Source organism: Poecilia reticulata, linkage group LG18, assembly GCF_000633615.1.
Source record: "Poecilia reticulata strain Guanapo linkage group LG18, Guppy_female_1.0+MT, whole genome shotgun sequence".
Classification (NCBI taxonomy): Eukaryota; Metazoa; Chordata; class Actinopteri; order Cyprinodontiformes; family Poeciliidae; genus Poecilia; species Poecilia reticulata.
Window position 1 is genome coordinate 7,603,022 of NC_024348.1, and position 15,916 is coordinate 7,618,937.

General features: G+C 38.7%; 1 protein-coding gene across 3 annotated transcripts in view; it reads right to left on the bottom strand.

The window, feature by feature from the left end:
* The window catches only part of si:dkey-172j4.3 (diacylglycerol kinase eta), a 76,909-nt gene that overhangs the window by 21,697 nt on the left and 39,296 nt on the right, over window positions 1-15,916 (bottom strand). For 2 of the 3 annotated variants that reach the window (XM_017310526.1, XM_008435318.2), the window contains exons 4-7: window positions 5,448-5,558; window positions 5,281-5,361; window positions 2,937-3,041; window positions 2,628-2,760 (exon numbers count right to left, since the gene is read on the bottom strand). In XM_017310526.1, coding sequence (XP_017166015.1) covers window positions 2,628-2,760; window positions 2,937-3,041; window positions 5,281-5,361; window positions 5,448-5,558 — 430 coding nt within the window. Of the gene's footprint in view, window positions 1-2,627; window positions 2,761-2,936; window positions 3,042-5,280; window positions 5,362-5,447; window positions 5,559-12,150; window positions 12,708-15,916 lie in introns of those variants that run through there. The other variant, XM_008435319.2, reaches the window with a different exon arrangement.

Sequence of the window (15,916 nt, forward strand, 5' to 3'; positions counted from 1 at the left end):
GTCCTGAGGTTTGTCTGTCAAGCATCTCACAAGAGTATGGAAGATACTTTTCCACATCATGTCATTTTTTTTAACTAAATGCTTTGAACCAACTCAAGCTGGACCTTGACTCCAAAGTGAAAAATGAGCAATAAATGAGTTTTAAACTGGTGAGAGAAAATCTATAAAGGGCAATTTTCAAATCTCGCTTTAGATTCTCAGTTGGATTCAGGACTTTTTAAATGACTTTAAGTGAAACTTCAATCATGATGCTGCCACCACCGTGTTTTACAGTAAAGTACAAACTCTTACCAAGTATTTTTTATTATCTAATTTATAGTGCAAATATCTTTTCAGCAAGATGCAAGAACTTAATAATGATTTTAAAAAGTACTAGTCCCACTGACAGGTTGCTTTATTTACAACAAAACATTTTCCCAACGTTACAAGTGAAATAATCTGTCAGTGGAACTAGTACTTTATCAATATTAAAAAATGATTAACTTAAAACAATCTATTATTTCTTTCTATCTTGTTTTGAGTGAACTAAGATATTTCCACTAGAAACTAGACAAGAAGAAACACTGATGTGAGATTTTGTGTTTTTGCAGCGATAGTGTTGGTGTGTTCAGGCTGATTCGCAGCACTAGTTTCCTGCCAGGCAAAATGTTTTACATATTACTGTGAAATTTGATCTTTGTTGACGTCGGCCGGCTTATTTCATACGTCAGCTGTGTGGTTTCAGCTAAACTGCAACATGACTTCTTATTATGGGTTTTCTTGTTGTTTTTGGTCAACTGTTGATTGACCAAAAAAGGTCAACCAGCAGTTGTTCTCTTGACAGCATCGTCCGTCCGCTGCAGTGGGTTTCTGCAGCGGGTCACTTGGCTGCTTCCCTGATTAATGCTCTTCTAGCACAATGATGGATTGGGTGGTCTTCAAAAGCCTGGGGTGTTATTTTACGACTGAGCTTTATAACTTCAAACGTCATCGCTGACCTGTGTGCTGCGGTCATCGCTCTTCGTGTTTTGGGTTGTTCACTCATGTTCTCTAACAAACCTCTGAGGCAGAAACACTGGACTAAATTACACACTCTATTCATTTTCTGGGTGGATTCGAAAGGCATTTAAGGTTTTATTTATAAGTGTCATGTGGAAGGTTTCAGATTTACATCTGTAAAAGAAAAAAATGTACACATAACATTAAAACTATGTATGTTTTTTTTTTCTTTTTTCTCCCAACATCACATTTACACAGCAAAAACACAAAGTAGTTATGGTCTGGTTTCTAGAGCAAATATCTTAGTAGACTTGAAATAAGATAAAACTAACTTACAATAATACTTCTTTAAAATCCATAAAAGACATAGTTCCACTGGCATATCATTTAATTTTATAAGACATTTTTTCTTTGATACAAATGAAATAATCTGCCAGTGTAACTACTACTTTTTGACATTTGTACGGTATTGTTCACTTAAAAGAAGCTCTGATATCTTGCTGAAAAGTTAATGTCTTATTTCAAAATTATTTGCACCAGAAAAGACCAAAAATACTTAGCAGGATTTTGTGTTTTTGCAGTGTGCTTCTTTGTGTTGGACGACCAAATAAAATCTCAATTATATAAATGGATGAATTAAAAGTTTAAAAGAGCATGAATATTTTTGCAAGGCAAGATGTGCAAAAAAATGCAGTAAGAATTATGTTTTTAAGTCCATTTTAAAAAGCAGAAACTGCAGAAAGCAACGAGCAACTGTGTGGCATTTGTTTAATCATTGATCAAGATGTGGGACTCGACAGTCTAGTTTGAGTCTTGTCTAAGCTTTGCATGCAGAGCTGATAACTGCAGGTCAGTTATTTTACTGGGCCTTTTTGCTGCACTGGATTTGTGCAGGATTCTGGATTGTTCTTAGAGAAATTTTAACCTGAACAGTAATAAAACGTGTTTATTGGAACCTGAGCTCAAGACATTTTATGCATTCAGATTTTCCTGTTTGATATGAAAAATGGTGAACCTTTATAAGGAAAGAGTTATAAATATCGGTCAACAAGAAGAAAAAACAAATGTTTCATTTAATACAACATAACGTTTAAATAAATAGTAAGATGCACAAAAGTAGCTTAAAGCTTCAGCTTCTATGCACCGCAAACTGCAAAACACCCAAAACACTGAGCTCCTTTAAATCAGCAGCTAGTTTTTGCCTTTGCACAAGTAATAATGGAATATTGATTAACATACATGATGTGTATTGATGCTTTTGATGATGGCACTCGATAAAATGTAATATTTGTTCTAATTTTTTGGTGACTATGATGTTTTCTGACTTTTGTTTGTCTGTTTTTATGATCTAAAGCATTTTGAACTGCCATATTGGTGAAATATGCAATGCAAATAAACTTGATCGAAGCACTTGCAGCTAACAGAGAGGAAAAAAGACAACTTCAGCTCCCAGTGGGTGTATGTAGATGCTAAATCCAATTACAACACAATGTGTGTGTGTGTGTGTGTGGGTGTGTGTGCGTGTGTGTGTGTGTGTGTGTGTGTGTGTGGGTGTGTGTGTGTGTGTGTGTGTGTGTGTGTGTGTGTGCGTGTGTGTGTGTGTGTGTGTGTGTGTGTGTGTGTGTGTGTGTGCGTGTGTGTGTGTGTACCTTCACAGGACAGGCCGTGGGAGGTGACGCCCGGCAGGGCTTCCTTGCAGACGTTGCAGAAGGTGGGTCTGGCATGTGAGCAGGCGTACCAGTTGTGCATCCCAGAGAAATGCTCCATGTTGAACTGGCTGGCCTGTGCCAAGCAGAAGACATTTTTGTGTCAACCTGACGCTATAAAGACTGCAGAAAATGTTATTAAGTTCATCAAGGAACTTTAATACGGAAGACAGCAGCGAAAAAGACAGAAGGCAAAGATAAGACAAAGAGGATCGTGTTGAAGTTACTCCATAAGGAAACGGGGACCCTCACCTCATAGGTTTCCCATTTCTGAACGGATTTAAGAGCCGTGATCCAATCCTCCATTTCCTTCCTGCTTTCAGCACAAAGCATCAGTTTACGAAACGGGGTGATCACCTGTGAAGGACAGAGACGCGTTCTGAGATTAGCACATTTTTACTAAAACAAATCTGACGTATTTATTTCAAAGTTAAAAATCGATCAAACAAACAAACCAAGCTCGCTTCATGTGTTTAGTACTTTAAAGTTCAGTAAGCTCAGTAGGATGAATGTCTCACCATGTATTTAAAGAAAAAACAATTTTGAACTTCTGATGGCAAAACATAAAAACTACCATAAGGTGTGCCAACAGCATACAAATGAGAGCCTCTAGATTAGAAACATGCAGCCTGAACAAACAATCTTCCAAATTCCTATAGATGCAGGAAATAAATTCACTTTATTACCCACTTTTACACATTAAAGGAGTTACTTTTGCATCATTATGGCTTAATCTTCAGAATAAATGGGAAGTTAAGAGTATCAAAGATGTTGCAGCATCCCACACATTTACCTCTGCTGCTATTAGTTACATGTAGGGAAAAATATGGAGGGAATCTTATTATTTAACTATTTAAATGCAGAGTTGGTGACTGCAATCAGTTTGGTTTGTCCTGAATCGGATTCAAATATTCCAGTTGAAAACTCAAAAATCTGATTTTTTGTACTTAAATGAACATGTATTAAGTGATGAATGGTTGCCGTAGCAACACTCTTTGGTGTGAAAGTTGTTACAGATATAAGTAGATTTAAAGTTTGATATTCAGTAGTGGAGCATTTCAGCATCACTAATGTGTTGTTGTTTTTAGAAGTTATTAAAAAGGAAACCAGGCTATTAAATGTGCTACTTAAATCAACAATGAGAGATGTATATATTACAGCAAATTTGCTCCATTTTACTGTTTTATTTACCTCTGTAATATAAGATGACTGGAAATGTCTGCAGTCTTTAAGAAATCCACAGCTGTTTGCACCTAGCTAGGCTAACTGTGCTAATCATCATTAATAAAAAATGCTGATGTTGTTGTTTTAAAATAATAAAAACTATCTGTCCAGTGACTTCACACCATCACTGTGGGATGCTGCCTCTGGTAATGACTAAAGGTGGCTGACAGCAGGAAGGCTGGAAAAGCAATTTATGAACGCTGTTAATTTTAGTTTGAGAGAAATTCAGTTCAGTATTGGTAGGTTAAAACTTCATACGAGACAAAAGCTGGAAATTAAACTAAACTCATTGGTGCTTCTTTGTTGCCCTATAATATTAAATAAATGAGTAATTAGTGGTTTTATTGTCACAAATTAGTGTCTGTTCCACTATTAAACACAGTGAAGTAAAAGAAAGAATGTATTGGTTGCCGCACCTTCATTTGTGTCTGTCTGTTAATATATACATATTATATTATATTATATTATATTATATTATATTATATTATATTATATTATATTATATTATATTATATTATATTATATTATATTATAAACTGTTACAACATTAGAGAGGAAGCCTTTTGTTTACTAAGCAGAACATTTCTCAACAGATTTATTCTCACACAATGAGCCACAAAGAAAGTATATCAAATTATCAATGAGTCATATCAAAGCATAGTGGAAGCATTTCTACACTTGTGGTGGAAAATTATTACAAGTTAACATCTGCTGACCATGTTATATGAAATGACTGACTGTCTCTCCCATGTTTTGGATCCCTGGTAAAACCGACTCTGCCTAGAGGAGCTTTTTCATTCGAAACGTCTTCATTATTGACGGACTTACAAGCTCTCTATATTGTGCACAATATGCAAATAAACCTGACTGAGTGATTTCACCTCACAGTGTTTGGAAATTATTTTTTTTCCACAACACACTTCATAGTTTTATTATAGAGCATGAAACACTGATGTGATGTACAGTGAAGTTTAAGTTTGTATGAGTTTGTCATATTAAAATCACATGTGCTGCTCTTTTTTTTTCTTTACCAAAATATGTAAAAATATTTTGGTAAAAATTTTTTTTCATATTTTTATGTAAAAATAAAAATATGTAACTATGCATGCAGATTTTAAATAAATAAATTTGCAAAAATATTAGTTTAAACAAACTAAGGTTACTTTTAACTGCAGAATCTTTACATATGGAAGAAAGTCCAAAAAAAAAAATAATTCTGTGATCAAACCAATCATTCATGAACACAACATGTATTTTGAAATGACACTTTGTGATTTCTGAATTTAAAAAAGCTGAAACTTGGAAGCCCAGGACTACATTTGAATGTTAAGTCATTTAAAATCGAGGCGTTTGCAAACCGTGATTTGCTCACCGTGAAGCTGTTGTTGATGTTCTTGGTGCTGGTCTCGGCCACGCTGGCGTCCGATAGGTCCACTTCATCAAAAATCAGGGACTGACGGGAAAACAAATGGTTCCTTATTAACACATGCAGTCACAGATTTAAGCTGCAGCACGGGGCACTAGGACGCATTTCTGTACCTTGCAGTCTTTGGCGTAGTAGAGCGTCCTCCCTCTGAGTTTAAAGTACCTCCTCTTCCATCTTTGGAAGGAGCTGGTCTGCTTTAACAGGATTCCCTCCTTCACACTTTTCTGTTGGGAGAAAAGGCCCAAAAAAGGTGGAGAAGGTAAGAAAAAGCCAAGGGAAAACAAAATCTCTCACGTAGCAGCTATTCGTCTTAGACTTCACACATAAACAAAAGGAAAACAGAGGGGAATTTGTTACTAGGACAACTTTCTGCTAACAAACTCACACCAGATGAAGACAGAAGCAACATTACAGGTTTATAACGCTGCTTTTGGTGCATTTGCAGTCTTTCCCTCAAAGTCCACTCCGCACCCAATCCAAGGCAGCACCCACCAGTTTGCTGGAAGCATGCTGCCTATTTTAGACTGCCCCATTATTCATCACTAACGGCAGACCAAGGAGCACCAGCCAGGAGGGGCAGAGGCAGACGCTCAGGCATCCGTAGCAACGAGAAAACGATTTGCATAACCAAAACACGCCAGACGCTCAAAGCCCAGCAGCTCCGTTGTGTTCGATGCAACATGTTGTGATTTGTGGGCCTGACATGATACATTTATTGTGATGAGCGATAATATTGTTGTTTTGAGAATAATGTAATGCCACTAGCAAAGATCGAAGATCAATACACTTTAAATTGTAATAAACATTTTTAACACTGGAGCTGGAAGACATTTTAAATATCCAAAATAAATTAACAGAACAATAAATAACATGAATTATGAAAACTCTCTGAACACAATTGTCCTTCGAAAAAGAAATAGTTGAGACCAAACAAACAGACTTTTGTTGTCCAGTTTTGGATAGAAACAGAGAAAAACAATAAGTGAAAATGGAAATTATTGAGCTTGTTTTAATTCTTTGTGTGTTTTTTATAGCTTGACATTTTATTACTGTGTATTTTTTTCTGTGCTGTGTTCGTTGTTGCCTCTTGGCCAGGATGTCCTTGAAAGACGTTTTTATTTTCAATGGGTTTTTATCCTGGTGAAATAAAGCAAAAAAAAAAAAATGCATGCAATTAATTGATTGATTGCAACAGGCCTAATCATTTCCTCCCTTCACTCCTTTTATTTACGAGTACCTGCCCTGAGAGCCGCTGGCAGTCAATTTCAGATTGCTATGGAGATCTGTGCTTCCTGTAAACCGATGCTCACACAGCCGGAGAAACAGATAGCATCTTTAAACTCTCGGCACGTTACCCGTGGCCGCCGCTGAACCTGTGCATTTATCACCCAACAATCCAGCAGGACGGCCGAGGCGGCTCCGATCAGATTAGCCCGCGGGACGCGCGCTGCAGTGTTTCACAGATAAACACTACATGTCAGTATGTGTTACTGGTGTCGCTTCAACACAGCCTGCAACATCTACGGTTTATTTCCAAATGCAGTAAAACAAAACAAAACTTATCTTCTCTGATAAGCATAGCAATGTCTATAAAAAAGTAAACCAAAGGGCACTGCAGTTTTGACAGCTTTTGTTTTTCAGTGGTTCAGCTTGTACAGCCGGTGCAGCCAGTACAAAGGTTTAGAAACGAGATTCCCGATGTCTCAAAAGGCAAGCGTGCTCTCAGGAGTTTATCATGCAAATTATACCGCGACTTAAACGCTGAAAACAAAAACATGCCTGAGTGATTAGCCGGGTGGCTCCTAATAAAAGGTTCAAAGGGAAATAATCCAGTGTTTGGAAAATGAAGACGATTCAAACTTAATGATTTTCTCTGCTTTTTAAAATTGAAATCAAATGAAGCACAAAAACGTGTCTGAAGCAAATCTAAAAATAAAAAGTTTGGTCTACAGAAACATTTTAGTTTTTTTTTAATTCTTGCTGCTACAACAGAGAGCTTTTGGCAGGCGCTGGGCATTTTGATGCTTTGCTACTTTCTGCTGTGCAGGTTTGGCGGCATTCTGTCAGACTCTTGTGTACGAATAAGCGATGATGAAAACTGACCCACTTCAGCAGGTAAGAGGAGGGCTGAACGTACTGCAGCAAAATGTTCCATCGTTTTGAAAACTTCACAGTTAGGGGTTTTCATTCTCTAAGAAAACACAGGGAGAAATGCTAACAGCTGGTAAGGCTAGCTATGCTAATTGTATTAACATATTGGTTATAGACATTTAAATTGCCAGCTTTGTAACTTATATTGATGACCACTCACAGCAGTATTCTATATTATAGCTAATCAAAAAATGTGCAGCCGTATTTGTAACTTCACCTTTTGCAAAAAAAAAAAAAGAAAAAAAAAAAAGGAAATTAGCCATAAATCGCCGACAGGTGCTTGTTCACAAGACACATTTTTGTAAAGAACTATTAAATCGATGGTAAATGTTTCTAAGTATTGTTTGAAATTCCTTCATTTTTCACTATGAAAGCACTCAAAGAGAAAGTTGTCGCTCTACATGGATGTAGAACAGAAAGTGTGACGACAAACTATAAATATATGTAATTAAGCTTTTTAATTTAAAAAGAAGAGGAAGAAACACAGACCAAAAGATTAATTTAACGCACCACCATTGCCAATTTCACTTAGCGTGGCTTATTGCAGTGTATTTATCTTTAATACTTGTTCGACCGTGAAACATCCTACCTTATGTCGGCCCCTTACTGTTTTTCACAATAAATGTGCCTTCATCCCCTGACGGAGAGAAAAATCTATCGCCATCATATTGAAGACAACAGGGAATGATGAGAGGAAGGGACTGATGGTGCAGCAGTGACAGATTGGCTTATGGTACGGATCATTAGCAAGAGAAATGAAAAAAGGAAACAGGAGTGTGTCAGCACAGAGGAAGAAAAATAACTCAAGACATGTTGCTAAACAATGACCTCCAGTAAAATTACAAAAAAAAAAACAGATAAAATCAAGGGCTGTAAAAGAGGCACAAAGTGTAAAGGTCTGCAAGCTACCTGCAGCATCAGAGATAACAGCCAGGGTTCAACAACCTACCTGCAAAACAGGATATTCAAACACAGCTTCTCTGACAGGAGCCATGAATTAGGAGCCAATCTGGAGTTTTTGTTTCTTAAAGCAGCCAATAAAAAGAAAGCAGAACATGTCAAGCATTTGCTGTTGACATTGTTGTGAAGACACAGCGCTGGTACGTAAACATGATCTGACTGCTTTCATCTAAAACAGAAGAGTCCAAATTAATTCTACTGCATCAAAAGTTAGCATTAGCTACATGCGACCAAAAACATCTGTCATTATCATCCTTATCATCAAGAAACATGCTGATTAAATTAATGCATCGTTTTAAACCTAAATCTACCTGGTGGAGGAGCACAGTGCAGCAGTGGGCCTCAGGTATATGTGGGTGTAGGAACCATATAGCCGCCAACAAACATCTAAAATCCATGAATACTTGAGACCACATCTAAAATAACTTACTGCTTAAATTAATAGATCACACAACAAATGCGCCTTGACATGCATGAATACACACAGCTAAAACCATCTTAGCGCTAACTCAGAGGCTAGCATCTACAGTCTTCCTTACTTCTGCTCTTGTACAACCAATCAGCAACCAGAAGAATAAATGGCGCTCAGAGATTGGCTGCCTAGCAAACACCAGCCAATAGCATGTGAAGTAGCATTGTGTTAAGAAGTTTCAGCTTCCCAAACTGAGTTTTCTTTTAAATATTTTTACTTTATGAGGAAAAATCAATGAACAGGTGGGTTTTCAGCAAATAATTAATTTTCTGGCGTTACATTCCAGAGAAGGTCGGACGATATTAGGTTATATATTTCTGTTTTTTTCTTTCCTATTCTCTGCTTCCAACACTCTTAGATTGTAGCATTTGGGCCAAACCCTTCTGTGTCCAGTGTGAGACTCTGTCAACAAGCTAAATATTACATTAGCATGTAAAAGCTCAGAACAGTTGGAATAATAGCCACCGCAGTAAAAACAATCCTTTGTGGTAACAATATTGCATACCGTGATGCTGCTATACATCTAGACGTTTGTAAAGGTTAGTAAGGTTTGCGTCTCCTGAGTGTCGAAGGTTTAAACCAAGTGTTGACATGTTAGGTGTGGCAGCAGTCGCTCTGTTTCAATATTGTCTAGTGATTGCTATGGGAACGACTCGGATACTATTGTGTTTACTCCGAATAATAAAATGATTACTGCTGTACTGTAAGTGTGAGCACATAAAGCTGCTCTTTCAAAGAACCCGAGCAATAAATTATACGTTTAGGAATTTTTCCAGACTTCGTCCTTCTAATGGAGCTGAGGCCCTTTTGTTGTCCCAAAAGGCAAATCAGGTAATAAATTAACTAGGAAAGTGCAAGGGGCAAACAGCGTCAGCAGACACGTACTGTACAAACAGCGACACAAACACGAAGTGTGTGAAGCCAAAATCATCTGTTAGCTTGTGGTCACACGGCTGTGCTCGGCTCGGAGAAATGCTGTCAGACAGACTGGTGTATTTATTAGAGCGGGACTAATCACATCACAACAATCAGCCCCTGCAGACCCGAAGTGCCCGGGCATAAACCAGAGGACCGGGGAAGTAAATGTGAACATCCGCAAGCTGTGCACACAGCCGCCGATGGCTCCGAAGGACGCCTGAACATAAATCTGTCTGATTCAAATCTGCTGGTTTTTTGTACACGGGTCTTTACTTCCCTTATCCGTCAAGCCGCGCATACAAACACACGTCTGTCAGCGTTGGTCCTGCATCGAGGAGCGACCTTCAGCTCTCAACAGATTACAGAAGTCAGAAATCTGAGGCTGATCTGACCAGTTTGTGGACAAAATGAAGAACTTCTCCACATTGAAGCGTAATAAAATCTGACTGCTAACAACAAGGGTAAATAATGGAAGATAAGCAGCTCAGGTCAGTTGATTGAAGCCTGCAGAGAACCTGTTTAAATATCTTAGTGGAGAAAGAAGATGAACACTTTGGGCCGATTAGCTAACCGAGAATTGTATTAATGCTGCTAGCAACAAGAGTTTATTTAAAAGTGTGTAACAAACCTGTTACATGAGTTTTCTGTCACTTAAAAAGTGTATAATTAAAGCAGTATCTATTGTCTGTCCTGTACTTTTAGCATTGTTTTCAACATACATGTTTGTAGCGTTTCCAATACAAACTTTGTCAATATTCCCCTAAAGTCGAAAAAACACATTTTCTTAATTGCTGTGTTTCCACTAAATAAGAGACGCTTTTAAAATCACATGTAAATAAGTTTGTTCACGCAACAAGTCCGTGTCTACTGGACACTGAGAAACTATTTTGGTATTTTCCAGAATCAAAGTACTGCGCTCAATGTTAAGATGTTAAAGTGTTTGTTTACAATGACATCCGGTTCTGCTGTGCATCAACTTTCTTCACCAACAGCCAAGGTGTGTCAGCGAGCAGGCTGCCGAACATGTTCGCAGGTGAACATGTATCACTTGTTTACTCTGATATTATAAACACCCGTGAAAGTTTTGAGGAGTTAATTCCGATGAAAGGGAGAGTGCAAACCATGCAAAGCAGGTAAGATCATGGAGCTTCCTGTAATGTCTTCCATTCTGAAGAGCCAGAAATAGAGCAGAGATTTCTGCTTTAACAAAATGGCAAATCTGCTGAAAATTAAAATAAACATTATTGTTAATATTGTGGGATCAATACTTCAGATTCCGATTCCCTCTTTTATTTTTGTATCATAGCTTCTCAACTCTACAGCAAAGATTTTGTATCAATTTTCTCTCAAATGAGTTTTTTGCACTTTGTTTATTCAGAAAAAAGGCACAGAAACCATGTTGAAATGTTTAATCCTGTCACAATAAGCAATGAATTGAATTATGGATTAAAACAAGCTAAATAATTTTCATTTGTTTGTTTTATCATTTTTGATTTTCTACCAGAAAACTACATAATAAAAGTCTTCAGTCTGGTGCATTGGTTTCTATTCGCTCATCTTTTTTAAAGATGTTTCTGATTACAAAGATTTTATAATTCATTTAGTTTGCTGTTTCTGTTGTCTTGTGTATTCAGTTTGGATATTTAAAATGTCTTCCAGTGTTAAATGCTCATTAGAACAATGTGTTTTGCATTGTTACGCCATTGCAATCTTATTACTTGAAAATGGTACAAAAACAACATTGTTATCATTTATTGCATTAACTTCCAGGACAATTTATCACCCAGTAAAATTAGTTATCGTGGCTGGCCTAAATATGTCTATAAAGTATTTGTAGACAAACTAAGATCTGTCCCAGGTTTTAGGAGAAATAATTTAAAGGAAAGACCACAAAAACACCTAAACCTCAGACATATTAAACTTAGATTAAAAACAGTGTTGGTATCGGCGCCCTGCATTTACTTTTACTTGATATTGGGCCAGTACCAAAACATGGATTATCTCACACTGCTAATCAGCCGATCAAAGCTTTAGAACATGTAGAGATCATAATTCTTCCATAAATTTGCTTTTTGTGTCTCTAACAACAACCCAAAGTAACAAAGGAACATGAAGGAGCGTCCCATTAATAGAAGAGAGAATAAGAATATCGTATCAGTAGATCTCAAATACGGGATAAACTTAGTCAACTATGAACTTTAGACCAACATAAACCACCACAAACAGAACTGCCTTTATCTCACTCACAATGAGTTACATTATTCCACTCTTCTGTTTGAATCAATACGTCGCCTGGACTCTGTTTTCTGACTGACCTCGTCCTCCAGCACACTTTCCTGGGGTTCCTCGCAGACCCTGGAGTCCAGACTGCAGTAGTCCCGTCTCAGCCTGACGTCATCCCCGGGCCGTCTGCGCAGCAGGAGGGTTGCACAGCACCCACTCAACCGGCTGAATCCTAGCATCTGCGCATACTGAGGAGCTCTCCTACACTAAAAACTTGATAACAGTTTGTTGTCAGGCTGAGATCGGAAGGTTTGATCTCGTTTTCTAGAAAATCCCTCCTCTTCTCTTCCCCATTCTTTTTCAACGAGTCCTGCTGTTGTCGTCCCTAAACGTAATTTCCTCTCTCTCTCTGAACTGTTGACACACAGAAACACCCTCGCCTGTGTTGTGCCTTCTTTCACACTCGAAGTCCTTCAGACAATGCATTCCCCACTTCCTCGTACTCAGACTTCCTTTGCGAGGAGGCCGCGCCCCCTCAGGTGTGCTGGAACAGACGAGTCTTCACAGTGTGTGAATGAGCCTCTTACCTTTGCTCCCCCTCCCTCAAGGCGAGGCGGAGCATGCAAACAAGACACACACCTTTATCATGTGTGTGTGTGTGTCTACAAGTTGATAGTAAAGCTAACCCACTTCCTTTTGGGCTATAAATAAAACCGGAGGAACCTGTCCCGCTCGCTCACCTATCCTTGTTTGGACAAGGCTTCATGACCCTAAACTAAACTCTCAGACTTCTGTAGGGTCCGACCGGTCCCGACAAGATCGCCGATTTTTGCCTGGAAAGGCAGCGCTGAGGCAACACGAAACAACAAACATTTTAGTGGCAGCTCGGGCTGATTTAAAGCCTAAAATGTGTATTGCATAAAATATACAAACGTGCACAGGTGCGCCGCGCACACAAACACAGATGTCAAGATGATGGGGATCCTGAGGGCGTGCTGCTTTGTTTAAGGGAGCTGGAAATGTCGCTGTGATCACAAACTCCTGGCAGCCTCTGTGTGTGTGTGTGTGTGTGTGTGTGTGTGTGTGTGTGTGAGTGAGTGTGTGTGTAGTCACTGCTGCTCTGTTGCCTCCGCGCTGTCATCCCACTGCTTACAGTGTCAGATCAGCGCCTCATCAGCCAAGGCAAATTGCAGCCAGTGCCTGCTCCGTGTGTGGATGCTTTCCTCCAGTCGGCAGATAATTCTGTCTCTAATGAGCAGAAACGTGCTGCTTCCGCCGACACCAGCTCTCTTTCTCACCCTCTTTGTCTCTGCGTGCGCGCGTCAGGTCCTTCCTCTCTACAGTCTCTCTCTTTCTATCTGAACCGGCCGCCATTAAATCATCTCAGAATCGGGTCAAATGCCTCAATTAGCGACTGATAAATCACGCCGCGTTCGGCGATGTGAAAAGACTCCGATAATAGCACATTATCCCCGTCTGGTCTGTCTGAGCCGCGTCCTCGGCCCTAATGGATGCAAAGTTCGAAGGGAAAAAAGAGAGGCCGAGACGTGAAGCAGACTGATCCTGCTTCACAGACGTAAACGGGCCAGTTCAATAACTTTAAACAAGTCTTTGTAGCGCCTGGCTGCTGGAAGTGTAGCAGAGACACAGAGAGTAAAACACGACAGATATCTGTCATGTTTAAGTACAAAAGCAGGCCACACAGTTTTCAAATGCAATTCTCATTTTCCCTACAAAGCATTATTAAAGCACAAGAAACATTAAGGATCTCCAAAAGTCAGAAAAGCCCTCGCAATGTCTGGATTTCTAACATTGACCAACATTTAGTAACTACTGGTAGGTACTAACAATTACTTTTAGTATTTGATTAATCGATTATTGTGACGATTAATCAAATAAATACGTTCTGGCACATTCTGCAGATTTTTCACTTTTTTTTGTACAATATTAGAAATGCTTTAAAAATGCAAATAAACTAAGAAAATGTAAATTTTTATTGCCTAAAATGCAATAGCAGCGTTCCTTTAGTGTACACTTACAAATACAGTGAAGGGCTGACCTGTTGGTTATATTTTAGATTCAGTGATTAATAATTAGACAGCAAAAGATTTTTACTGAATTTGAACCTGGTGAACCTCAAACTGTGCCACTGGAGGAGTAGAAAGACTGTTTTTGGGGTTTTTTTAATCCCAAATGCAAAATGTATTTATTGTTTGCACAGTTTAGGCTTAATTACAACTGTGTTGTTCTTTCAGCAAATCCCCTTTCTTTGAGCCTGAGTACTCCAGCTAATGATTAATCGATTACAAAATTAGTTGACGATTATTTCAGTAATTGATTAATCACAGTTGGATTAATCGTTTCAGGCATAACGGCTGCATAACGGCTGCATGAAGGCTGCCGGTCGTCTCTACTGGTTCACTAGTGATTATTAGCAGCTGTCTGCTGAGAGCAGTGATGTTACCAGTGGTGAAGGTTCTGTAACCTGTGTGTTTCAACCTGAATTACTTTTCTGGTTGATGTTGGAGCAAAACGAACGAGCTGGATGGACATCCGTCTCTGTGTTCGACAACAAGAAACGCCAAGACAGGTGAGAAGGGAGATTTTTATAACACTAGAGAAAAATAAAGCCGTTCTCCAGACAGCTGCACCAAAGATACTGCTTTCTTCTTCTTGTAAATCAACCCTTTTTATTGCTACCCCGGCAATGCAGCCGTGTGCTTTTCCCGGCAGTGACACCTATCATTTAGACAAAAGACGAGGCACTTTAAGTGCCGGAAAAAAAGGCTTCAGCGCTGGCTTTGACATCACACCTTCGCTCTTTCTGCCTGAGACGAAGAACATAATGGCTGCTGGAAGTGTCTGGAGGCGTCTTCAGCCGTTCAAACTCTGTTCTTCAGTAAAGCGAAGTAGTACAAGAGGTAAACCATGTAAATGTGGTAGTTTCCAGCAGAGTAAAGATTAAACAAACACAACATGCGCTGTATTGTTGAGTAATTCTGTGAGAACTTAACCCAACACAATGCATCATGGTTATCTGACACGTTCTCTGACTGTAACCACACAGCCAGAGCTTCAATGCAGTGGTTTAGGCCAAACCACACAGTGACCTTGAATTTTTGTCACATTACCTCTATTTGTAGTGAAATTATATTATACACAGGTCATTAGCGTTCATCAGGCAACTTCTGAAAGCAACTAGTTGCACTCAGGGAAAAGAGAGCTGAATTTTCAGTTTTTCATTCATAAAAAATTTTTTTGAATCATGAATAATTTTCTTTCTACTTTCCAATTTTGCACCACTTTGAGCCTTTCACATAAAATTCCAATGTTTGTGGTAGTAATGTGACTAAAAAATGGATGAGTTCAAGGGACAGGAATGCGTTTGCAAGGCGATGTGTGTATGTATTACGATCCAGTCAAAGTCCAGACACAAATCCAACTCAAAATCTGTAACATTGACATTTATAGATAATGCCAGTCTAAATGTGACTGAGCTTGAGGTATTTTGCAAAGAAAAATGGGAGAAAATCTCAATCACTACATCTGCAGAGCTGGTAAACCGATACTGTAAATCTCTCCGTTGTGTCGGTTGACTGCATAAAACCTCATTAAAATACATTTAAGTTGATAGGTGCAACAGAGAAAAACACATAAGAATAGTTTAATTATCGCACTGTTACTTCATCTTCCTCATAAGTGAACATGTGTAACTTTACATTGTTACATTTGAAGCGTCTGCTGTGCGATTCTTCAACCGATGCTTAACACAACAGAGCAGCTGTGTATTCATGAGCTACATGCAAATGAACAGAAACACATTTTCAGGTGGGTTTTTTCTCCCCCCACAAGAACTAA